This window comes from Macrotis lagotis, chromosome 4 (genome assembly GCF_037893015.1).
Source record: "Macrotis lagotis isolate mMagLag1 chromosome 4, bilby.v1.9.chrom.fasta, whole genome shotgun sequence".
NCBI lineage: Eukaryota > Metazoa > Chordata > Mammalia > Peramelemorphia > Peramelidae > Macrotis > Macrotis lagotis.
Window position 1 is genome coordinate 260,473,239 of NC_133661.1, and position 27,660 is coordinate 260,500,898.

General features: G+C 35.4%; 1 protein-coding gene across 1 annotated transcript in view; it reads left to right on the forward strand.

Moving 5' to 3' along the window:
* The first annotated feature begins 16,325 nt into the window (after nucleotides 1-16,325).
* ACTR10 (actin related protein 10) overlaps nucleotides 16,326-27,660 on the forward strand; it is a 34,552-nt gene continuing 23,217 nt past the window's right edge. Inside the window, exons 1-4 of the mRNA XM_074235902.1 lie at nucleotides 16,326-16,506; nucleotides 20,990-21,062; nucleotides 21,966-22,048; nucleotides 25,390-25,498. Of these exons, the coding sequence (XP_074092003.1) occupies nucleotides 16,430-16,506; nucleotides 20,990-21,062; nucleotides 21,966-22,048; nucleotides 25,390-25,498 (342 nt within the window). The 5' untranslated portion in view covers nucleotides 16,326-16,429. The remainder of the gene's footprint in view (nucleotides 16,507-20,989; nucleotides 21,063-21,965; nucleotides 22,049-25,389; nucleotides 25,499-27,660) is intronic.

The following is a 27,660-nucleotide window of genomic DNA, read 5'->3' on the forward strand; positions in this document are numbered from 1 at the left end:
GATATGATAGCTCAAAAGGCAAAACTAAATGACAATTAGAGCTTGACTTCCCCTGTCTCCCCTTTGCAGCTTTTATATATTGTCTTCCTCCATTCAATTATCTGACCCTTCTCTTGACCCCTCATATCTACAATTTCCTTTTGGATATATTTCTTTTTTTTTTTTTTTAGGTTTTTGCAAAGCAAACAGGGTTAAGTGGCTTGCCCAAGGCCACACAGCTAGGTAATTAACAAGTGGCTGATTTGAACCCAGGTACTCCTGACTCCATGGCTGGTGGGTGCTTTATCCACCTAGCTGCCCCTGGATATTTTTAACTGAATGTTCCATAAACAACTTAAATACAATATGTTCAAAACTGAACTTATCTTTCCTTCAGAAAAATCCTCCCTTGGGGGCAGCTAGGTGGTGCAGTGGCCCTGGAGTCAGGAGTACCTGAATTCAAATCAGCTACTTGATAATTACCTAGCTGTGTGGCCTTGGGCAAGCCACTTAACCCCATTGCCTTGCAAAAAAAAAAAAAAGATAATGGAATGGTTTGTCTTTCCTACTCCAATGTGTTTCCATTTTACAGATTGAAGTAAATCCAGAGGTCCTACTAGGAAGTTAAATCAAAGAGAGAGAGTCAAAGGAGAGAGTAGGGAAGACAGAGTAAAAGGTTAGTACAGAGAGGACCAGGAAATACAGCCAAGAGTTAGTGTAATGGCAAATTTCATTTAGCATATAGAGAATTTCTTCCCAAAAGATCCTCCTTTTATGATAGTGGTATGCTAGGTATTCCCCCTCCTTTTCCAATTCAGACACTGTGGACCCAGTCAGCACCATTAAGACACACACACACACACACACACACACACACACACACACACACAAACACAGACCCCCTAGCCACCCCACTCCATTATCTTTACCAGGAGAACTCCATGAACAAGTCCATGGCATTGAAAAGCGCTGGACTCCACTGAATGGTTAAATAACAATAATAACACTAACAAAGCAACTCATTTATTAGTATAAAAATTATTTATATTGTGAAATCCTTCAGGTCTGGGACTATCTTTGCCTTTGTTCTTAGCATTTAATATAGTGCTTGGGGGCAGCTAGGTGGCACAGTGGGTAGAGCACTGGCCCTGGAGTCAGGAGTACCTGAGTTCAAATCCAGCCTCAGACACTATAATTACCTAGCTGTGTGACTTTGGGCAAGCCACTTAACCCCATTGCCTAGCAAAAACTAAAATATATATATGAAATGTATGGCAGAAAGTAGGTGCTAAATGAATGCTTGATAACTGGACCACTCATTCAATGTTGACTTTTATGAAGATGCTATGATTATGGCAGGACTAGGGAGGAAAATCTTTATGGTCCAAGCTGATACACTGAAGGGTGAACAAAATTTATTCCTTCCAGGAGTAAAGGCAGAGGAGTAGTTGCCATTTCCATTTCCAATGTGTCTCCATTTTGTAGATGAGGAATTGAGGTTAAATAAGGGTTAAATGAATTGTTCAAGTTAGAGAGTGCCTGAAAATGGATGTTAACTCACTTTCTTTGACTCCAGGTCCAGTGTATTCCATTTACTGTATCATCTTGACTATAGATAGACAGCTCAGGTAGACAGAGGCAAACAATAACTTCTGAACCCAAAATGTTCCTTCTAGCTTCTTATTTCATGATCCCACGATAAATTAACTATCTATCTACACCTAAACTTTTAGCCAATTTTTAATGTGACACATTGTACCTATGTGTCTTTATCTCCCTCATCTTTATAAATAAGAGTTTGAACTAAATAGTCTCTAAGGTCTTTTCCAGCTTCAAATTGCTATGTCTATGACTATAAATTCAACCTAATTGTCTCAAGTAGCTAAACAAGTAGTTGCCATTTTATTTTCCCTGAATTCCACTTTATTTTAGCAGCCTTTACTTTGATACTTTAAGCTTTTTTCAACACCAGACCGTTGTCTTCATGTATAATTGATCCAAAAGAGCTACTCCACCAAAATATTGAAAGATATAGGTCTTTTGAAACGATACCATGAAAGAACTCACTATTTCTTAATATATCTTATTTTCCTTTGAGTAGATTATGATACCAAGGACTCTAAATTTACCATTCCTCCATTCCTCTAATTATGACCAGAAGCAAAAACAGTTAATAAAAAATATTTTTTCATTTCTTCAGTGCTAAAAATGCCCACACACCATAACCAAATGCCAAAACATACTTGAACCTTTCCAGAAATACATATATACTTAGGAATAATATATAATGGTCATAAGTAAAAGTAAAACATCTGCCATCGTCATCTAGCTTGATTTTTTTTGTCCTATTTATCAAAATAGAAATCTATCCTGAAACTTAATTATATGTTAAAAATAGAAAGTGTTACAGAACATTGCTATGGATAAGCTTAAGGATATATTTAAATATAAAGCATTACATAGGGATTCTGATTGAAAAATGAAACCAAAAAGTAACTTAGCCAACATGAATCTCCCACCCTTGAAATAAAGCTTTCAACTGAAATATATATATATATATATATATATATATATATATATATATATGTATATACACACAATGACTACAGCAATGTACATGGAAAGAACAACAAAACAATCAACCTGAATACAGTGAATTATAATGCTCAAACTTGGTACCAAAGAATAGTTATAAAAAGATACCTCCCATACACATTTCTTTGCAGAAGTGGGGAACTATGGGAATGGAACAGTGCAGACTTTTGCAATATGTCAGTATGCAGAACTGTTTCTTTTCTTCTTTTTTATACTTTATTATGAAGAAATGCTTTCAGGGAATAGAAGGAAATTATATCACCTATATTCAGAAATGTTAGGTGATTATAAAAACAAAAAGTATCAATAAAATTTATTTTAAAAAGAAAATATATAACTCTATCACAGTCTCAGTTCTAGATGTTTTATTTCATACTTTAAGGATCTCTGGAGGGGATGCATACTTCCTTGACTGATACAGTTCAAAATCACTTTATAACTTTGTTTCCCAGGGGTCAAAAAATTTATTATCAACTCTCAGAATTCATATTACAACCAAAAGAGCTTCCTAATCATTTTAACTATTAAAGATGATTCAACATAGATTTCTATTTTGATAAATAAGCTAGAAGTCAATAACAAATTTAATTATGTTTGGCAAATGTTTACTATTAAGGTAATAACCGCTGTATAAATTTCTTCTGGAATTTCAAATAATCTGCAATCCAGACCCATATTCAAAGCCTTTCCAACACAGCACCTTTCTAACACCTTTTGGAGTTTATGTTCCACTAGCATAGTATTTGATCACCTTCAGACCAGCAGAGTAGAATTTTTAGTGAAGGATTTCATTTTATATGAGGAGAAATTAATGATCCAGGTTTCAAATTTTGAATCTAGTTTGTAGATCATTACACCTTCCATTTGTGCCCTTGGTTAGTACACCCTTGCACTATGAAATAATGTAGGGCACTAAAGCACTGTTGTGGTCCAAATAAAGCTATACATTGATTTCTCTTCTTACAAAAAGAGAATGGGTCACGATATTGCTTATTTTGTGATATCTGAGTTGTTCACTATGTGGCACTCTGGCTCAGGATTTAAACAAGTGATCTTGTCAAGTCTCTGGAGTGCATACACTAATTTTCCCTAGTCCTCCACAAACATATGGCTCAGAACAGCTGTAGAAAATGAAGTGATGAAAAACTTGGGGTGAGTGTGCTCTGGCCCCACCCTCTCTAACCAGGGTGGGGTACATCTCCCTCTCAGTGTTCTAGGAGACAGTCTCTTCAACTCTAGATGCTAGCCTATTTCCCTTTCTGCCCTGTTGTTAGGGGACTAGTAGTTCATATCAATTAGCTTTTACAAAAAGAAAGCTGTAGATAGAAAAATATAAATATTTCCTGCACCATGTCTAGGACATATTCTTTTGTATACCTCCTCAGTCTCTGGGAGACCAAACTTTGACTATATCAGTTCCTAGTTAGTACTATTCCCATTAAGTTCATGTAGAGATCCAGCACACCACCTGGATGAAACTTTCCAAAGGGGTGGAGTCCCAGAGGTCATTCCAAAAGATTGCTCCTGTTCCTCAGGACATCACTGATAAGCTGATTGAGGAACCAAGCCTGAACTCCCATTGCCGGATTCCTTTGAGTCACTCAACTGACCTTTTAAAACCCTGAAAGTCAGAGTCACCACTCATATCACCAGATGCCATGAGCAAAGGAATCCCTGAAATTCCTCAGAAGCAAATGAGATAAAGAGAGGCTGAAATTGGTAGGCTTTTTTGAAAACCTCTGCAGTCAAGCAGAGGCTCACGCACTTACTACTCTTGTCACACTGGGGTAGTCCCTAAACTTCTTCAGTTTCGTCAACTATCAACTGAGAATAATAATGGCACCTACCATCCAGGGTTGTTATGAGGTTCAATAAGATAATATTTTCAAAGCACTTGGCACACTGGCACACTCGACACTAAATGCTTATTCCATTCCCTTCCCCTTCCCTATTCTTCAACATGTAATTAATTGACCAGTTATAGAATGTCTACTCATGTTCTAGGGTATATGGGGTGTGCAGGGAGGACTAGTACCTCTGGTGTAAGGGTCTACTCATCCTTCTTTGGTGTCCACTTGTCTCCCTACTCTCACCTGTGACTCCAAGAAGTTGTAGCATGTACAGCAGGATCTGGGCAGACTGGTTAAACCAGGCTGAGGTACCCAATAGGCCTCAAACCTGTAAGTTAGTTCAGGGGATGTCTACCCCAAGCCTGTGAAGACTTTCCCCAGTAGAACAGATACATGAAAAACATTAAGGTCATGAAGGTGCCTGAAGCAGGTACTAAGGGAGCACTGGATAATGATGTTGATGATGATGATAATGAAGATATTCATCCTTTGTTCTAGAAGAAGACCATGACATCAGGGAAGTGATGCCAAGACAAGCACATGAACTGGATTTGAGCAAGGGATACCTTGCTACATCTCCAGTCTCATGCTCTCCTCTGGAGTCATCTGGATCCAGTGACCAGTTATAGAAATTAGGACAACTGGAGATGGCCCTGGATGAGAAGCAATTAGGGTTAAGTGACTTGTTCAAGGTCACACAACTAGTAATTGCAAAGTGTCTGAGGCTGGAATTCAAACTTTTATCCTCCTGACTTCAAGGCCAGTGTTCTATCCACTGTGCTACCTAGTTGCATTGTGGAGCACTTGGAGCTTACTCAGACATCAAAGAAGCCAAGGTCACCCAATGGATCCCAGGTCACTGTTGGTCATCTTAACTTTTATCTTGCTACTAAACTTCAATGACTCTGGGAGATAGAGTGAGGTTGATTTTGTGAAACTGCCTCACCTAAATCTAATTCATGTGAAGTCAGAACATCATCCTGAGATGACACTGGTCCTCTTCAAAATCAAAGGATATACAGCAATATCAACACATGGTCTTCAGTCTATCACTATACATTCTCCTTTTCAGGTCATAATGATTCTTCAGGATATAACCCCCCAAGTATCCTCCAATTGGAGACACCAAATGAGGCCCCCTAGGTATGTGCCAGACCTTCATATTCTCCTAAAAACAGATTTAAAATATGAAATTCTTTTCTATTCTAGAAACCTACCCTCACCTAGACTTGACTTACTCAATCCAACAATACTTGGCATTGATAGGATACAGATAATCAGTAGACTAACCACAAAGTTTATTTAGCATAATGAATATTCAAGGACAAAAAGTATACCTTATTGAAGCACAACCCCTTCAGGAACTTGCCTAAATTCCCACTCTTGTGCTATCTCTCCTTACCAGATCAAAGAAGGGATTCAGTATCTCAAAATTAGGACTGCAAATAAGGGGAAAAGGCGGAGTTTGCAGAGATAAATCAGTCTTCTCACCAGCCCATCAGGTGACACAGGAGCCTCCATTTGTCCCATTCAGACCCATCAGATGCTTAATTAAATCTCTGTCCTCAGAATGTATCTAAATTATTTCTTAAATTATTGGTCTCAGGCAGTTTCTGTTGCAAACAGATAAGATTCTCAATCACTCAAATAATCATTATCATTTATTAAGTGCCTACTATATCCCTGGGACTAGGAAGAAATGTGTTAGGTTCTGGAGACAGAAAAACAGAAATGAAACAGTCCCTATCCTCAAGGGGCTTATTCTATAGGAGAAGAGGTAGCACGTATGCACACATGGGTGTGTACACATGTGTATGTATATATATATATATATATATACACTATACTATGCTATATACTATACTATACTATATGTATATACTATACAAAGTAACAGCATTATTGCATGATGATCAACTGTTAATGACTTAGCTATTCTCAGATAATAGAAGATCATTAGAATTGAATGAGCAGAGGAGTTATAAAGTCAGACAGACATGCTTTATAAATATCCCTGTGGCAGGTGGTTAATAGCATAGATTAGACAAGTAAGAAACCAGAGTAAGAGAAACCAATTAGGAGGCTATTATAATAGTCCAGGTGATAAGGCCTGAACTAGAGATGAGAATAAAGAATAAAGAATACAAGGAGAAATGTTAGGGAGAAATGATTGGCAATACTTGGCAAATGATTCAACATTTGAAGTCAGAGAAAGCGAGAGGGTGAGGATGACTCTAAGAAAGCCAGCCTTGGTTCATTAAAGAATAGTGATATGGTTAAGCACAAAAATAAGGAAGTTGTGAACAGGGATAGTTTAAGGAATTCTATTTGGGGGCATGGAGTTTGAGGTCCCTATGGAATATCCCCTTCAGAAAATCTGAAGCTCAGGAGAGTTTGTAGTCATGGAACCTGAGAGAATAGAGAGAAAAGAAGGATCCAGAGCAAATTCCTGGTATATGCTCATGGTTTGGAGGTGGTTAATGGATGATCATCCAACAAAGGAGACTGAGCAAACAGAAAGGTAGGAGAACCAAGTGTTGAACACACAGTAACTAATCAAAACTTCATGTTCAAAGTCACTCCAAGCACTTCCAGGAAAGAGAGAAAATCTCTGTTAAGGATCAGACAATACAAAGTGAAGGAGTTCTACCATTGGGAGTCAAGTAATTCAGTTGAAATAAGAGAAGGTACAAAATTTTACCCAAGAAGAAACTCCCAAATTCTCCTCAGTGAAAGCTAAGATGAGGGACATATGATAGAGACTCCCAGCTCCTCTTCTGCTGTTTCCCAGTCTTTTTCTTCGGTAGCCCTGACGTGAAGATGGCCTCTTCCATCTTCTCTTGAACCTGGAAACCATTAATGCCCAAAGCAACTCAGAACTCAAAGAAGTCTTAAAGAGTCCCCAAAAGGACTGGCTGAGATTTGAAACTCTCTCACCTCTCACCAGTTCTCACACAAAGCAATAAGGAGAGAGTCACATACAATAGACCTTGGGACAGGAGTTAGACTATTCAGTTAGTTAATATATATATAATATTTAGATGCTTCTTGGGATTTACATTTATCTTGTCATCACACTTGTCTTCAAAAGACAATTTTTTACCCTAGAGCAGGAGTTCCCAGAGTGACCAATTAAAGTTTAACTTGGCAATTTAAATATTTATATGGCTGTTTAACACACATACACACCCATCTTGAGGGGATGTGCAACTCTCCCTCGACACTCCCACATTCAGGTTAGGTCCTGAAAGGCTATTCTAGATGTACTCTGTAGGTCAGAACTCCTAAAGCTATAGCTTACAAGCCCCCAGTAGTAGGCTTCCCTTTATTGGCCTCAATTATGTAGACACAATTATTTTTATGACAATGGTATTTATTAAAATAGCATAAAATAGCATAAAACAACCCCTCCCTCTCTCCCCCCTCCATAAATTTGGATGCACACTCCTACAAGTACACAATAAATCTAAGAGAAAAGTGGGCACAAACACAAAGCACAATGGTTAATGGAGGCACTTATATAAAAAACAAATGAAGCTATTGAAGGAAACTTGCACCTCCTCAGTATTCTTCCTTTCCTAATAAGAATTCTCACAAAGCTTTCCTGTGGACAGGGCATCTCTGTCGACTAGATTGCTCTTAAGGGCTCCCAAGGTCTGCTCCTCTCTATAAAGTGATTTTCATTTGGCAGGGCTAGCTCTCTCATGAGTCCATAGCCAATATTTTTCTGGTGCCAGAAACCACTTCTTAGTATGCTAGAAAGAGGAAGGTATAATGGGAGAAAAGTAGTCACACCCAAAATTTCAAAGATATGGGTGGGCCAGGGCAGGTTTCAGGCTGCTCCCTTTGGCTTACCAACTCACACTGCCAATCAGCACCACCAAGTGGTTATAAATGGAACCCTTTAAACTTTTTTTTAAATTGCTTTTGCCTTGGGAGTTTTAGATACCATTTTAATTCTTTCTTTCTACCTTTTTCAAAGGAGAATTACTTGCATGATTGTTGCATGCATTAAAGACACAAGAAATTTAATGTTAATTTTTTTCTTTGAGTTTTCATTTTTATGCTATTGTATTTTCTTATTACAGCTTTGATGTGAGAGCTGAATATAGTTCCACATTTTGTTTGAGTAGAACTACTGCTCCTTGCTTTTTTGCAGACATTTTCTCTTAAGATTTTGATATATTTTGATATATTTGAGGTATACTTTTATTTTCTTACAATGCTATTTAATTGTATTCTCTTACTGAAGTTATCAGTTATTTTGAATGCTGTTTTATTTTGGAGGGGTATTTTTGATTATTCTTCTTTTCTTTTTTTAATGTATGAACTTTCACTGTTTCTACACATTGTATTCATATGTTGGCTTTGCCTATATCAGAATTATCATCTGTTAATTGTACTAACAAGATTGTAACTATTATTCAATATTTATTGTGTAAATGTAACACTGAGGCTTTTAAATTTGATAATTTGCTATTATTTGATAATGCTGAGATTATCACATAGCCTTTTTTTGAAGTTCTACTTATTTGTTTGATTAGAGAATTGCCCTTTTGTGATCAAGTCAAATATTAGCATTCCGGATCTAGGTTGTGAAAATATGGGTGCAGTGCTTTAAAAGTACTGTTGACATTCATAAGGGATTACTGACATTTGGAGTAGACCCTGTGGGTGTGACTGAGGATATTGTAGAAGACTCAAAGGTCAAAGTAAAATAGTTGGAGAAATTTAGAATAGTTATTTGGGGGGAAAAATAAAACAATCCACTAAGGATGTCTCTGGGAAAACTTGGCCACTCAAAATTACCTGACAAAATTCAGATAGGTGACAATACCAAGAAACTGACTTGCTATCTTCTCAGAAGCAGAAAAGACACTAGAAATATTGCAAAATTAATGATTACAAATAATGACATAGTGCAGAGGTTAAGGATCACACATGCTTTCCCCCATGTAGGAAATTAAGGGAAGAGGTTCACTCTTATACTCAGACACTTCATTAGTAAATGAGGCATTTTCATACTCCCTGTTCCAGAGGTAAAAGCTCTACCTGTGCTTAGACAGGACTGGCTCTCCTAAGTCAAATAAAGGCTTAAGAGAGGAGGAAAAAAAAATAGATTTATGATAATGCAAAGAAATATATCCTATCTGTGTGTCAACATGAATTAGATCCCCTGGGCTGGACAGAGAAGTTTTACATGTGATCAGGCCCCAAACAAAATAACTAATTACAAACATAAAGGCTAAATAAACAAAGGAAGGAAATTTTTCAAGAAAATTACCTTTGCCTTTCTAAGGAAGATTCCATAGATATTTGGGTCAAGCATGCAATAGAACTCCTAAAGACTTCTGATAGAGACAAAAGAAATTGATGAAAAGTCTTGCATTTGAAGACCTGAAGGATTGTGGACAAATAAGAAAAAAAAAAAACCATGGCTCACATATCCAGGATGCATATACAGACTCAAAAGTGTTCTAAAGGCCAATACAAACAGCCAAAATTATGATGGCTTATTATGGATAGCCAGCAAAATTCTGCCAGATTGGTAGTGAAGAAGGTAAAAGCCTCTGCAGATACAGATGTGACCAGAATGAAGCAAGTAACCAATGAGATAGGAGGATGATCTGACATAAGAGTTATCCATAAAGAATCCATAGCATTGAAACATTTACTGATGGGGCGGCTAGGTGGCATAGTGGATAAAGCACCGGCCCTGGAGTCAGGAGTACCTGGGTTCAAATCTGGTCTCAGACACTTAATAATTACCTAGCTGTGTGGCCTTGGGCAAGCCACTTAACCCTGTTTGCCTTGCAAAAAAAAACATTCACTGAATTGTAATGACTTTTGATAGTCATGTGAGCACTAGGAAAGTGTTGAAATATTGTTAATATTGCAAAGATTCAACCCCAACCACAGAATCTCAAATCACAGATATGGAACTGGAAAGGACTTTCAAGACTACCCTTTCATTTTCCAGATAAGAAAACTGAGGGTTAAATAGATTTCTTAGGGTCACAAAGCTTCTAACTATCTAATTCTTGGCTGAAATCCAGGCCTTCTTAACTCAAGGTTCATAGCTTTTCTATTCTATTCCTTAAGCTCTCTTAAATTGTGTTTAAGGCAATTTATGCATGGTCTAGGGTCCTACATGAAAAAAATCATCTTAAGAAAGGGTGAAGCTGGGGACAGCTAGGGAGGAGCTAGGTGGCACCATGGATAGAACACTGGCCCTGGAGTCAGGAGGACCTGAGTTTTCAAATCCAGCCTCAAACACTTAATAATTATCTATCTGTGTGACCTTAGGCAAGTCTTTTAACCTCATTGCCTTGCAAAAAAACAAAAAATTAAAATTAAAAAAAAAGAAAACCCAGGAAATCTGATAAGTGAACCCATGAGAACCACCTTTAAAGGAAACAGCACAAGAATGAGAGAAGAATGGGACCAAGACTGTGTGAAATACAAATGACCCCATCAAGAGAAAAAGAGGACAGAAATATTTTCTATAAGAGTAGAGAAAATGGCAGTGGATAGAGCACCAGACCTGAAGATAGGAAGACCTGAGTTCAAATCCAAACTCAGATACTTAATAATTATTTAGCTGTGTGACCTTGGACAAGTCACTTAATCCCATTGCCTTTGAAAAAAAAAGAAAAAAGTAGAAAAAATAACTATACTGTGGAAGCAACATGCATGCAAAAGGAAAATGCAGCATTGGTGCTGAAAAAAATTTAAAGACTATAGTTAAAGTACTAGACACAAGGTGGTGGTGTCTGTGGGTCCAGGTTTCTCCAATTATTTGAACTGCTTCTTAGGCTAGAGTACCAAAAAGTCTTGAAATGTCTACTTCTGAGCTCTTCATTACCTTTGTCACAGTCTTGAAATGAATGTTAGTCAGTTTTTTTCATTAGAGTCCATCTAGTCTAGTTCTACCAGTCTCTATTTATTCACAAGCAATTTAAAAAGAGGACCCAGCTTAGTGTTGAATCATACTACCTCTCATTAAGAAGATGAAAGATATGGGGCCAAACCACACCTATCTCTCAGAAGTGTTGGAGTGTGAAGAGAGTTTTTTCAAAACTAATTTCAATATAAACCGCATGTACTTAAGAGCATCCCATATAAGCTGAGTGAATAATTAATTGCTGGTGTCATTCAAAGTGATTTTTGATACCAAGTGGGTGGAGTCTTGTCCAGACAATATAAACAGCATCATAATGCCTCTACCTTCTAAAGCAGAGGTTCTTAACTTGGGGTCCATGGACACTTTTCAGAAATCTGTAAACTTGGATGGGAAAATTAACCTCTAACTGAAATTTTGTATTTTTTCCAATTATGAATTTTTTTTAGATATTAAACTCTTAAGAAGGAGTTTTAGGTTTTACCAAACTGCCAGAGCAATCCATAACATATCAAAAAAATAAAAAGTTAAGAATTTCTGTTCTAGAAGAAAGTTAATCCCCTTGAAGTATCTGGGGACAAAATCCAAGGGCAAATAATGGCATGATAATGGGCTACCTATACTATGAAAGTTTTAGATGACTGGAGTGTGGATTAAACCCTTCCCTGATGTTCTGGTCCAGTACCTGGGATTTCTAGAAGAGTAGAATTTGAAAAATCCATGCTTTCAGGATAAATAAGCTCAATGTATGAGTTATTATTTACTCAGCTCTATAACGCTCCAACAAGTGGCAGCAGGTTGAGGGTTAAAAACATCATATGTCATAATGGCAAGTAAAGTGAATATCTGACCAAGGGGATGAGTGATTCTCCATGCAGTCTTGCAGCAGAGTGTTCTGTGAAGATGGATGTGGATAACCCACAGACTGAGGTCATGATTGTCAATAGGGAAATATTGTTGGGAAATATAGCTTAAGAAGTTCATGTTTTACAAAGATATCTTAAAATCTGGTATTTAAGTGATAACTTTCCTTTTCAAAAGCAGAGGAAATAATCCAAATTACCATGAATCCCTATTTGTTTGTTGGAAAATGGAAAGTGAGTCACCTAAGAATTACATCAGAGATACACTACTATCACCCTTACCCATTTTTTAATTCTGTATGGAATAAGCCTCTTGGGTTCTCTATGGAACTAATGGAATAGTACTGATTGGATGTCACGGGAGCCTGTGGGTTATCTATAAAAATAAAGTTGAATGTATTTTTTCACAAAACCATCCCATATATATAATGAATATTCCAATGAGAGAAGTAGATAGTCATGGCCCTATGTTATGAAATGTTTTCTGTCAAATACCTTTGGCCACAGATATAATCAAATGTGCCCAGAAGAAACAATCCCCCCTCCTAATTTCATAGAGTATGGATCCATAGATGATCAGGATAGAAGGGATATGATTTTCATAAGATAAGGCATATATCATCATGGTGGAGTATAAAAATTTGATTTGAACACTTTGAGAATTCTTAAGAATAATGGGAGTTAGTGTAGATGGAGGGTATGAAATCAAATATACCAGATATGGAACAAAGTGAAGTTGCCTGGAAGCTAACCAGGAGAAAATGTAAAATTCTCTAGCTTTTCTCTAGGAAAATTATTATAGTGGTTTTGACCATAAAAAAAAAAAGACCTGAACAAAAGATTTCTGTTGACTCAGAGTATCACAAAGGAATGGTGCATTATATTAGATAGATTAAGTCTGTTACTAACCTGAAGGCTATAGGAGAAAATAGTACATATATATATATATGTATATATATAATATATATTTTATGTGTATATATATATATATATATATATAAATGAAGTAAAATGGAAATTGACAAATGAGTTATACCTACCCACCCAGAGAGACCCTAAAAGTGTTAGAAGATACACATTTTCAATCACAGCCAATGTGTAGATTTATTTTTCTTTGTTTCTGTGTTAATTTGTTATAAGTAAGGAATATTTGGGGGGGGCAGTATTGAGAAAAGAAGAATGCTAGTGATAATGATGGCAGGGTTAAAAAGAGTGTCACTTGAAGTTCTGTTTTGTTTAAATACACAAAAGAAAGGTGAAAGTACTTCAAAGACAACCTACTCTCATGCTAGTTGGTCTAAGGAGGACTCACAGTTACTCAGTCACAACTTAAAATCTTTCAAATTCTTAACAGTCACTCTGATTTGGAGAGAGAATACATTTTTATTATTCATCATTGTTGTTCCCAAGTTCCCACCAAAGTACTTCCCGGTTACACAAAATCAGGTTGGAGTCCATGATGTCATGGACTCAAAATAAAACATTTATGAAGGAGTTCATTTTTTTTTAGATTTTTCAAGGAAATGGGGTTAAGTGGATTGTCCAAGGCCACATGGCTAGGTAATTATTAAGTGTCTGAGGTCGGATTTGAACCTAAGGCCGGTGCTCTATTCACTACACCACCTTGCCACCTGGAGGAGTTCATTTTTACAAAGGTATCTTAAAAGTTGGTATTTAAATCATAGCTTTCCTTTTCAAAGAAAACAGGAAATAATCCAAATTGCCAGGAATCCCCAAGTCTGTCTAGAAATGAGTCACAATGAATGCAAAATCCAAAACTTATACCAGAGTTATAACAGTACCACCCTGCCCTATTTTTTTTATTCTGTAAGGGATAAACTACTTGGATTCTCTATGGAACTGATGAAATAGAACTGATTGGAAGTCATGGGGGTTATCTATGAAAAAAAGTTAAATGTGCTTTTTCAGAGCCCATCCCATATGTATAATGAACATTCCAATGAGGGAAGTGAGATTATGAATATGCATAATATTAGTAAATAAAAGATAAAAGCAATGATAACTAAAATGTTTGCCCATAAATCTGGGTCCTATTCTCCTAACAAAGTACACATTGACTGAGAAAAAATGGGCACACATGTACTGAAACCTAGCACAATTGCCTGGAGCAAGATTTAGACATTTTTAGGGAACAAGCTGCACCAAACTGGGCAAAGCCATTTCTCTGCCATTTATTTTCTTTTAGGGGTCAAGCTGTTTCTTCTGCTACTTTGAGGCCACTGAAACAATAACAAACCTTAGCATCAAATAAGCAGGGTGCTGAGAAAGTATTGTGTTCTGTCTGGATTAAGGAGCTCTCTTGAAGCAGAAAACTTCAACTTCTCAAATTTACTCGGGAACTCTCAGAGGAGTTTCTCCTTCTCGAGCTGTAAATGGTAATAGCGGGCTGCTAATAAATGCCCAGTGACTGATTATATAAATTATGTGTGTGCACACATACACATATATGTGTATATATGTTATGTATGTTTGTATATATAAAATGTATGTGCATGTATATGCTCATATACTAAATGTACATAAAACAGAAGTTACATATAGCATATATTTATACATGCCCAACACAAATATATTATATATATATATATATTATGCATGTTTATATATATAAGAATGTGTGTGCATGCATATGCTTGTATATTATATGTATGCAAAACATAAGTTACATATAGTATATGTTTATACATTCCCAACACAAATGCATATATATACATATATATAATGTATGTTTGTATATAAAATGTGTGTGCGTGTATATGCTTGCATACTATGTGTACGTAAAACACAAGTTACCTATAGTATATGTTTATACATGCCCAACACAAATGTATATATATATATATATATATTATGTATGTTTGTATATAAGAATGTGTGTGTGCGTGTATATGCTCTTATACTATATGTACATAAAACACTAGTTACATATATGTTTATACATGCCCAACACAAAGATATATAATGTGTTTGTATATATAAAATGTGTGTGCGTGTATATGCTTGCATACTATGTGTACATAAAACACAAGTTACCTATAGTATATGTTTATACATGCCCAACACAAATGTATATATAGATATATATTATGTATGTTTGTATATAAGAATGTGTGTGTGTATGTATATGCTCATATACTATATGGACATAAAATACAAGTTACACATAGTATATGTTTATACATGCCCAACACAAATGTGTGTGTGTGTGTGTGTGTGTATATATATATATACACACATATATATATAATGTATGTTTGTATATAAGAATGTGTGTGCATGTATATGCTCTTATACTATATGTACATAAAACACAAGTTACATATATGTTTATACATGCCCAACACACATATATAAAATGTATGTTTGTATATATAAAAATGTGTGTGCATGTATATGCTTGCATACTATGTGTACATAAAACACAAGTTACCTATAGTATATGTTTATACATGCCCAACACAAATGTATATATAGATATATATACTATGTATGTTTGTATATAAGAATGTGTGTGTGCATGTATATGCTCTTATATTACATGGACATAAAATACAAGTTACACATAATATATGTTTATACATGCCCAACACAAATGTATATATATATATATATATATATTATGTATGTTTGTACATAAGAATATGTGTGTGTATATGCTTGCATACTCTATGTACATAAAACCCAAGTTACACATAGTCATGCCCAACACAAATACATATATATATATTTTTTTTTTCCCTTTACAGATGACTTCCATCATCAAGGATGCTCAACTGGACGTTTTTCCCTTCACATAATAGCAATAAAAGTTATTTGCCTGGCGGGCCCGGACATCTGCTCACCCCCCAGACTACATTCCCGGTTTCCGGTGAACTCGCTCCAGCCATGGGGGCGTGGCGGAGGAGGGCCGGCGGCCGGCTGCCCGCGGCATTGCCTGCTTGATTTTGAGACTCTGGATCTGGCGGTGGCCGCGCACGGGCGCTTGGGTAGCCCTCCCGCTGCCAATCGCGCGTCCGGAGGCGGAACGGGGTAGAGAAGGGCCGAAGACCCCGGTCATTCGAATCCTCTCTACGGCGCCGACAGGAAAGGCCCCGCGATGACGCAGTTTCCCTGCGCCAGAGACGGCAGCAGGCCCGCCCCCGTCGGCTCGGAGGCCGCCATTGTCCTTTACCGGGAGCATCCTCTCGTTGGGCCCCTGGTCCTGGGTCTGCGCCGCCGCCATGCCGCTCTATGAGGGTCTGGGAAGCGGAGGGGAGAAGACGGCGGTAGTGATCGACTTGGGTGAAGCCTTCACCAAGTGAGTCGGGCGGGCTCCGCCTCCGATTTCGTAGTCTGCAGGCGCCCCAGCTTCCCTCCGTGGCCCCGGAGCCCCTCGGGGGGAGGGGGCGCCTTGGGGGACACCGGAGCAGGAGGGCCCAGACAGGGTCCCCGAGGGCGGCCAGAAAACGAATTGGCAGCTACTCTGGTTTGGGCCAAATTGGCTCCTTCGGAGTCATTTGGAAGATGATAACAAAACTGATGATTTTATTAAAGTAAGCATTTATTGAGCGCCTGCTGTGTGCAGAGCGCTGAGGCCAAATACAAAAAAAAGCAAAAAAAAAAAAACACCAGCCCCTGCCTTCGAGTCCAAGATGGGCGGGGAGGTCGGTAACATCCAAAAAACATAAACAAGGCAAGTTTCATCCTGCATAAATGGGGAATACTTAGGCAAGGGGAGGCACTGGAATTGAGACGGGCCCCTTCCACCGAACTAGTTTTCTTAGGAAAGAAGAAGCCGAGTTGTAATACTGATGGTGATGATGCTCATCAAATATTTATTTTTCTGAACTTGAACACCCCAAAGTGGATATTTCCATATACCTGGTAGAACAAGAGAACTGTAAATGAAGCTGCAGGTCTCCGTTCATCTGCTTTTTCTTTTTTAGATTTATCAGTTTAATCGGTAGTTTTTAAAGCTAGCCTGTTTGCCTGTTTCTGGCTTTTCTCTCTGATCATCTTTGATGATAGCGATTGCTGGTTTACGCCTTCACTCCCCCCCCCCCTTCTCATTCCCTACCGATAGAGAAGAAAAATAAAGAAAGTGCCCTCATGAAATGTTCATGCTCCACCTGTGCTAGATGCTGAGGATAGATAGAACTAGGGATAATATTCAGTTCTTTCCTGTCTAGGAAATCCTATCTTAAATGACACAGCTGAGGTAAGCAGAACGATAATGAAGATGTTTGCTTTCCTGGAAGTTAAAGTCTAGCTGGCAATGCTTTATGTCCTGTCTTCGGAGAAAGAGCTGAACCTTCTGCCTAGTTGTAAACAGTATTTAAATGCATTTTATGCATGGTACAGTGCTAAGGTGTACAGAAAGAGATAAAATAAGACTAAATAATTGCCTTTATAAGCTTACAATGTAAAAATATAGGAAATAAATATATGAATGCAAATAACCTCTGGAAAATCTATGCTTTATAACAAGCAAAAAAGAAAGGTCAAGACAGAACAGTTTTAAGTATCCTAATACACTTTCTTTTTTTATTTTTTTAATTTATTTTTATTAAAGATATTATTTGAATTTTACATTTTTCCCCCCATCTTGCTTCCCTCCCCCTCCCCCCCCCACAGAAAGCACTCTGTCAGTCTTTACTTTGTTTCCATGTTATACCTTGTTCCAAATTGGGTGTGATGAGAGAGAAATCATATCCTTAAAGAGAAGTCTAAGAGGTAACAAGATCAGACAATAAGCTATCTGTTTTTTTCCTAAAATTAAAGGGAATAGTCCTTGCACTTTGTTCAAACTCCACAGCTCCTTATCTGGATACAGATGGCATTCTCCTTTGCAGACAGCCCGAAACTGTTCCCGATTGTTGCACTGATGAAATGAGCAAGTCCTTCAAGGCTGAACATCACTCCCATGTTGCTGTTAGGGTGTACAGTGTTTTTCTGGTTCTGCTCATCTCACTCAGCATCAGTTCATGCAAATCCCTCCAGGTTTCCCTGAAATCCTGCCCCTCCTGGTTTCTAATAGAACAATAGTGTTCCATGACATACATATACCACAGTTTGCTAAGCCATTCCCCAATTGAAGGACATTTACTGGATTTCCAATTCTTTGCCACCACAAACAGGGCTGCTATAAATATTTTTGTACAAGTAATGTTTTTACCCTTTTTCCTCATCTCTTCAGGGTATAGACCCAATAGTGGTATTGCTGGGTCAAAGGGTATGCACATTTTTGTTGCCCTTTGGGCATAGTTCCAAATAGCTCTCCAGAAGGGTTGGATGAGTTCACAGCTCCACCAGCAGTGTAATAGTGTCCCAGATTTCCCACATCCCTTCCAACAATGATCATTATCCTTCCTGATCATACTGGCCAATCTGAGAGGTGTGAGTTGGTACCTCAGAGAAGCTTTAATTTGCATTTCTCTAATAATTAATGATTTAGAACATTTTTTCATATGGCTATGGATTACTTTGATCTCCTCATCTGTAAATTGCCTTTGCATATCCTTTGACCATTTGTCAATTGGGGAATGGCTTTTTGTTTTAAAAATATGTCTCAGTTCTCTGTATATTTTAGAAATGAGCCCTTTGTCAGAATCATTAGTTGTAAAGATTATTTCCCAATTTACCACATTTCTTTTGATATTGGTTACATTGGTTTTATCTGTGCAAAAGCTTTTTAATTTAATGTAATCGAAATCATCTAATTGGTTTTTGGTGATATTCTCCAACTCTTCCTTAGTCATAAACTGTTTTTGGTGATATTCTCCAACTCTTCCTTAGTCATAAACTGTTCCCCTTTCCATAGATCTGACAGGTAGACTAGTCCTTGATCTTCTAATTTGCTGATACTATTGTTTTTTATATCTATGTCCTGTAACCATTTGGATCTTATCTTTGTAAAGGGTGTGAGGTGTTGGTCTAATCTAAGTTTCTTCCATACTAACTTCCAATTTTCCCAGCAATTTTTATCAAAGAGGGAGTTTTTATCCCAATGGCCAGACTCTTTGGGTTTATCAAACAGCAGATTACTATAATCATCTCCTGCTTTTACACCTAGTCTATTCCACTGGTCCACCACTCTATTTCTTAGCCAATACCAAACAGTTTTCATTACTGATGCTTTATAATATAATTTTAGATTGGGTAGGGCTAAGCCACCTTCTTTTGTACTTTTTTTTCATTAAGCTCCTGGCAATTCTTGACTTTTTATTTCTCCATATGAATTTATTTACAATTTTTTCTAACTCATTAAAGTAATTTTTTGGAATTTTGATTGGTAGGGCACTAAACAGATAGTTTAGTTTGGGTAGAATTGTCATTTTTATTATATTAGCTCTACCTAGACATTTGCCCAGTTATTTAAATCTAATTTAATTTGTGTGAGAAGTGTTTTATAATTGTTTTCAAAAAGATTCTGAGTCTGTCTTGGCAAATAGACTCCCAAATATTTTATATTGTCTGAGGTTACTTTGAATGTGATTTCTCTTTCTAGCTCTTCCTGCTGTTTCTTGCTAGACATATATAGAAAAGTTGAGGATTTATGAGGGTTTATTTTATAACCTGCAACTTTGCTAAAATTGCTAATTGTTTCCAGTAGTTTTTTAGATAATTTCTTGGGATTTTCTAGGTAGAGCATCATGTCATCTGCAAAGAGTGAGAGTTTTGTCTCTTCCTTCGCAGTTCTAATTCCTTTAATTTCTTTTTCTTCTCTAATTGCTGATGCTAACATTTCTAATACACTCTTTCTTTAACCAAACCATGCTGTTTGCAGAAAACTGGTATGTCCAAATCTATCTCCTGGTCTTTTCATCTCATAGGACCATGAAGCTCAAATGACACTATCATTACCAGAAGTGCTTTGAAAACAGAAAAGTGCCAAGTAAACGTCAGAAATTTTTAATCTGAATATGAATTTTTCTTAGGTCACTCTCATATCTAAAATTAATTGTCTCTATATAATACATAGGGACCAATATTTGGGGGGTTCCTTAATATTTTGGCTTTTTATTTTTCTCTTTCTTCTGCAATCACCTCTCCACTAGAAAAGAAAAGGGGAAAAAACATATCCATACTTAACTATCTACAAAAAACTACAATTAATATTATATAAGATGAAGTAGACAACCAAGTGAAGAATGAGCAGAGAGAGGAGGTCAAGGAGAAAGTAGTTATAAAATACAGCATGATCAAAGGAAAGGAAAAAATGATTACTTGCCTTTCATGGCATTTTAGGTTTTTACAAAGAGTTTTTCCTCATAACTCAGGTAAATAGTATTGTTCTACAGATGAGAAAACTGACTCACAGAGATTAAATGACTGGTCTAGGATGATACATCTAATATTAGATCCAGAATTTGAAACCATTCTCACGACTCTTAAAATGAGATAGACAGAAGAAGAATATATTTCAAAAGTTTAGTAAGGAATGAGAATTAGAAGGAAATTCAGTAGGGGGAACCTAAATGATAAAATTTTTTGAGTGAAGTAACATGATCAGGATGATCAAGAGAAATAAACTCACCTAAATCTGTTTAAGAAATTCTGTAAGGGGGGTGGCTAGGTGGCACAGTGGAAAGAGCACTGGCCCTGGAGTCAGGAGTACCTGAGTTCAAATCCAGCCTCAGACACTTAATAATTACCTAGCTGTGTGGCCTTGGGCAAGCCACTTAACCCTGTTGCCTTGAAAAAAAAACTAAAAAAAAGAAAAACAAGAAAATTAACTTTCTTGATCAATGTAGAAAAATATTGCAAAATGTTTTAAAATATTTTGAATTTATGATTTTCAGATGTGGATTTGCAGGAGAAACTGGTCCAAGATGTATAATCCCTAGCATCATCAAGAAAACTGGGGTTTCTAAGGTACTTTAAACAATTATGAAAAAGAATTTTTTTTTTTGTAAAATATTTTTAAATTATGGCTTCAGAAAATAGCAGTAACAGGGACAGCTAGGTGGTACAGTGAATAGAGCACCGACCCTGGAGTCAGGAGTACCTGAGTTCAAATCCAACCTCAGACACTTGATAATTGCCTAGCTGTGTGGCTTGGGCAAGCTACTTAACCCCATTGCCTTGACAAAAAAGAAAGGCAAAAAAAGAAAATAGCAGTAACTAAGTATGCTTGCACTACTTGATAGAAGAATTTTGAAGAAAATTTATGATCACATTTAATAGTCTTCAGCTTTTGATAACTGCTCCCTTTCATAAGCCACATGGCTTATCACAATTACTTATTAGTGTAATAGAATACAGAGTAGATAACTAAGAATTATTTGGCATAGGTTTTACTTTTTTTTAATCTGGCAACAGTTGTCACCACTGTCAAATATGTGATTTTGAAAACTTTTTTAAAAATCATGTAGCAATTTCTTCATTTTCTGGAAATTCTCACAGAAGTTAAAAAATGTAATCAATATTGGTAGTATCATGTAAAAAAAATAGAATTCCATAGAATTATTTCTCAAATCATCAGAAAACCATTTGCTTTATAATTTTTCTGTGGTACAGAAGAAACTCTGCTGACTTGTAACTGATGGATCACTTTGACCCTGATTTCCCTCTGGTGCTTTTCTAAATATTTTGGCTTTTCACTTTTGACCTCCAAAAGAATGACATACCTAATAAATGTTTTATGTTGTCTTTCTTTACAAAATATATTTGTTAACAAAGAACACATTAAACTTTAACTCAGAATAAAAGTATCAAATTAATAAAACATGATTTTGAACTATATGTAAGTTACTAATAACATTTTAATTTTTTCAGTCTGTTAAAGTAGTTCAGTATAACATTAACACAGAAGAATTGTATGCCTACCTAAAGGAATTCATTCACACGTTGTATTTCAGGTAAGAGATGTCTTTTTTCTTTTCTTCCAGCTTTTGTGATTAGATAGTTTTCTTTAAATTCACAAACATAATATCCACAAAAGTAATGGTTGCTTTATGCCACATTCACTGGTTTTAAAGTTTACTCTCCTAATATCCATTTCTACTTCCCAGTTTCAGTCTCTAAAAAAGATTGGGGATTATAGCCAATTGGAAATTATAATGTCATGTAGGTAAAAAGGATTGCCAAATAGGATGGGAATTACAAAGGAGCTCTCCTTTTCCAAGGGGTCTTAAAGATGCAGGTATCTTCGGCTTGTGGATGACTGTTTTGCTTGAAGCCTAAAGAACTGGCTTATAAATAATCTTGTTATTACATTTTAAGTTTGAGAATAAGAAATTGACATAGAGAAAATTCAAATACATGTATTAGTTATACTCAATATATCTTTTACAGATAATAAGACAGTAATATAATAACTGATACAAGAAACATCAGGAAAAGATCCAAACCTAAAGAGATACTTAATAATGACATCCTGAAAATGAGTGTGTCATAAATTATAATTATGTAAAAGAATGTAATAGTGAGCCCATTTTGCAGCTGCAGCAGCCTTGGAAGGAAATATTTCTTAATCTCTCTCTCTCTATGGTTGATGTTACTTCAATCTGTAAAATAAGGAGCTGCAACTCAGAGATCTCAGAAGTCCCTTCCAGACTCAAAATCTATGATTACCTATAATACATTAACAAAATAAAAAGAGGAAAAATTAATTATCTGAATGAACGTAAGAGAAAATTTTGAAAGCTAAAGAAGAAATAGGTAAAAAGGGAAAGAAAATAATATAGAATTAATAAATAAAATTGGAAAATTCATTCTTTAAAAAAGACTAAAAAAATCAATAAACTAATTAGCTAAGCTAATCAAATGAGAGGTAAACTAAATTGCTAAAAAAAAAAAAAGAACAAGGCAAAACCACAACAGAAAAGAAAAGAAAGAATTATCTGAATATTGTTCCCAATTACATGCTGGAAAATCAAAATTTTTTTAAATAGATGATTATTTACAAAAGAAATAAAGTACCTAAATTAAAAGAACATAAAATAAATATCTTAATCCACTCTCAAGAAATGAAATTGCATAAAGCAACTACTATAAGGAAGGGAGTAATAATCTTGGTCTAGTCAGATTTATAAGTAAATTCTGTCAGATGTTTAAAGAACAATTAATATTACATAAGTTTACCTCAAAAAATTGGGAAAGAAAACACATACTAGGCTTTTTTAATGTGATAAATAAGGCCCTAACATCTAAACTAAAGAATGATAAAACAAAGAATGAGAACTGTAGATCAATATCATTAATTAATCTTGATGCACAAATATAAAAGTATCCTAACAAAAAGATTATTACAATATTGCTAAAAAATATTCACCATGTCTAAGTTTGATACACATAACTGCAGCCATACAGGTGTGTATAAATACAGATACATAAATAATATATATAATTTTTTTAGTTTATTTTTTTTAGTTTTTGCAAGGCAAATGGGGTTGAAGTGGCTTGCCCAAGGCCACACAGCTAGGTACTTATTAAGTATCTGAGGCTGGATTTGAACTCAGGTACTTCTGATTCCAGGGCCGGTGCTCTATCCACTGCCACCTAGCAACCCCCAATACAGATATAATTTTTAAAATTATATATGTTATATATAAAATCATTTTTGAACTATACCATAAAGCAGTTATCTAAATTGATGCTGCTTTTAAAAATACAATAGTTGATCAGTGGGAAAAAATAGATTTGTTCAAGAATCAGAAATCAAGTTAGAGATCAGAAGAATCAACTAAATTCAATAATCCCAAGTTTAGTAAACCAGAGGACATAAATTATTCAAGATTTTCTATTTGATAAAAAACTTCTGGAAGAACTGAAAAATCATTCAGAAGAAATTGGGTTTAGATCAACATATTTAACCATATACTACAATTAGCTTAAAATAGATATAAAAAGTCAACATAATAAATCAAAAAAATTTAAAGAAGAATAAAGGTGTTTATAATATGAAAATTAAAAGCCATTAGATGAGCAAAGGCAATGCAGCTAAGCTAAGAAAAAAATTATTAATTAGGAAAATAACTTGTCCTCAAACATCCTAGCTAAGAGTTTTAAATTTGAAATGTAATAGGAATCACCAGACATGTAAGATCATCAAAAATACCCGATAAATAAGGGGTTAAAATTTATGAGCAAATGGTTCTTAAAACAGTAATAACTGCAACCTATTAATCATATAAAAGACTGCACCAGATCACTAATATCAAATCAAAACAACTCTGAGATTTTAACTTACATTCAACAAATTGGCAGAGGTGACAAAAAATGGAAACAGTTGATGTTGAAGGATTTCAGTCAGTCAGGCAACACTAATACACTATCACAAAGCTATGATTGGTCCATTGGTTCTGAAAAGCATTTTGGTCTCATTCTTTACTAAAATAACCATCCTTTAATCCAAAGATGTCACCACGAGACATGTACCACAAGAAAGTCTTATCACAGGAACAAGATTTTACATATACACACATATGATAAGTAACTATTAATCTATTGTATGTATCTATTAATATCTAATATTTCTACCTGAGGATGCATAAATATTCTTTCTGTCTCTTCATATGTGTATTTGTGTATGTCTATGCATATATATTTGTATATGTATACACACATACAAAAATATGCAAAGCAGGACTTTGCCTAGCAAAATATTGAAAGCAAAGAAGATACTCATCAAATCATACAACACACACACACACACACACACACACACACACACACACATAGATAATAGAATATTATTTCATCTTAAGAAAAAATGGATATGAACTCAGAGAGGATTCAGTAGTTAGGAAAACATGTACTGATGCAGAACAAAATGAACAAAATAAATCAAAATAGACTTAATCATTCCAGAAAGATAAAGAGAAAAAGAAAACACAAAATTGAACACTAATTATGACAATCAAACTTTACCCTGAAGAAGAGTAAAGAAAATTTCTTTCTCCATAGTAGAGTTGGGGCCTATGGCTATGTATAATTGAAGAGCTCTGATACATAAAAGATTGTTGTAGGGACTTCCTTTCTTGAGCTTTTGCATTTTTTGCTTGTATTTTGCTCTTATATTAAAGCACAAATGTAAACAAAAGATTTTTACAGGTGTTTTGGGTTTCTGTGTGACTACTATGAGGGACTACTTTAGTTATAAAAATAAAATGTTATTTCTTATTACAAAAGAAAATCTCAAAATATCGCTTTTTTCTATACAGTTTTTATAATCTTTTAATAATTCATTATTTTTCAGACACCTCTTAGTGAACCCCAGAGACCGCCGAGTTGTAGTTATTGAATCTGTACTATGCCCTTCACACTTCAGAGAAACGCTCACCCGTGTTCTTTTCAAATATTTCGAGGTATTTACTTTTTAATTGAATATCTAGATTACTTTGAAGTAGAATTATGAAAGAGGAACAATAGAGGACTTTGGTGAGTTTTTTTCCACTTATTACAATATTGCACTGATTTTTTTTTTAATGTGTATATTAAACAATATATTCAGAAGGTGAGGTTTTTTGGTAGGATAGGTGACAGAAATGAACTGAAGAGCTCTTCAAAAGTAAATTTTTATGTTGCTTTAAAAAAAGTTTGCCATAGGATTCCTTCAATTACTTGTTTCAGTTTAACACTGTAAAATTAGGATACTAACAGTTTTTTGATTTAGCTAGTTTTTATTGTCCTACTTCAAAAACTTTCAAATTCAAAAGGAACATTAAGTGATTTAGATTTTTTTTTAGTGAGTTTCTCTCAAGCACCCATTGATGCTTTCTATTCTGACTGAATTATTTCTTTCTTCAATATTTCAAGATTTCCATGAATTATAGTTACACCTTCTACTAGGGCAATCCCCCCATAGTCTTCTAGAATTATTGTGAGCAAAAAACTAATGACCCTAGTTGTGACTCCCCTTCTACTGATGAGCATGCATGTTTTAGTTGGGGGGGGGGGGGTTTAAGCGTTCTATTAGGGAAGAATGAGCATTTGAACTAAATTTACCTTGAAGAGTTTCATCTGCCAATTATTTTTAAATTTCTTAATAGGTAAAACATTTTTAGTTTGATATTCTAGAAGTAACTTTAAGCTGTAATTTAACTTCAGAACATGGTGGGGCACAGACCACCATTCCTAGAGTCAGGAGGACTGAGTTCAAATTTGGGACTTGCTACTTTTTAAACTTGGGCAGGTCACTTAACTCCATTGCCTTGCAAAAAAAAAGAAAAAAGTTATTACATGGATACATGAATAATTTGTCTAATAATGCTAATTGATTCTGTGAAAATATAATGAAACAGTATTACAGGGACTAGTTAGTTCTGTAATAAATGCTAAATAACATTGCAGTGGGATTCATTTCTTTATGGTGAAGATTTGGTTATAGTATATTAATGATTTTAGGACAAACTTATGCCTGCTATATCTATATCTATATATCTATATATATATCTATATATCTATATAGATAGATATATAGATATATATATATATAAAGTTTTAAACAAATCTAGGAAGGTAGGTGACTTAATAGTTAAAGAATTGGACTTGGAGTTTAGGAATTCAAATTCAGCTTCAGATATTTATCAGCTCTGTGACCCTGGGCGAGTGACTTAATCTTTTTGCCTTGGTTTCCTTATCCATAAAATGGGGATAATTATAGCACCCATCTCACAGGGTTGTTGTTAAGTATTACTTAGCACCCAGTGCCTAACATATAGTAGGCATTAAATAGGTATTTGTTCCCTTCCTTTCCTATTAAATAATTTTTGAAATCCCAGGAATACAAAATTAGAACCACCAGTGAAATCATTTGATTATTAGATCAAATTGATCATCAGGTTTTCTCAACAGAAAAATCTCTAGGTACATGACAGAACAATTTTGCATCAATAAGTCAAAATATCAAGTATTTCATTATTAGAAGCACTTATCAAATCCACTGATTAGTCTACTAACTGGCTACTTTTTCTCTACAGAGAAATTTTTTGTTAAAATACAAAAATCTGGGGCCACTACCTGAATTCAAATTTGACCTCAGGCACTTAATAATTACCTAGCTGTGTGACCTTGAACAAGTCACTTAACCCCTTTGCCTTGCCAAAAAAAAGCCCTAAAAGCAAAAAAACCTACTTGAGATAATATAATTCTGATTTCATGGGCTTATCTTTCTTCATAGTCTCTCTTGATAGATGGACTCAGGGCACAATTTTATAATATCCCTGTAGTAGAAAAGGGTAGATCTTAGTTCTGCCCTTTTTTGGTAAGAAGATTATTATATCACTATTTCAATCTCTTTTAAATAGAACATATTCTTTTTAAGGAACAAAAAATACATAAATTTTTTTAAACATTAACCAGTTAGAACCTTGTTAAAAAATTTTAAGCCAGATCTTCAGAATTTTTCCAAAAGGAAAAATATTTAATCTACATTCATCAATACATAGTTGAAGAAAACAAATTTTTCCCCCTGAGCTGTTAGAAATCTGTAAGTTACAATTATAGCTTCTTAGCTCTTCATCTGTTA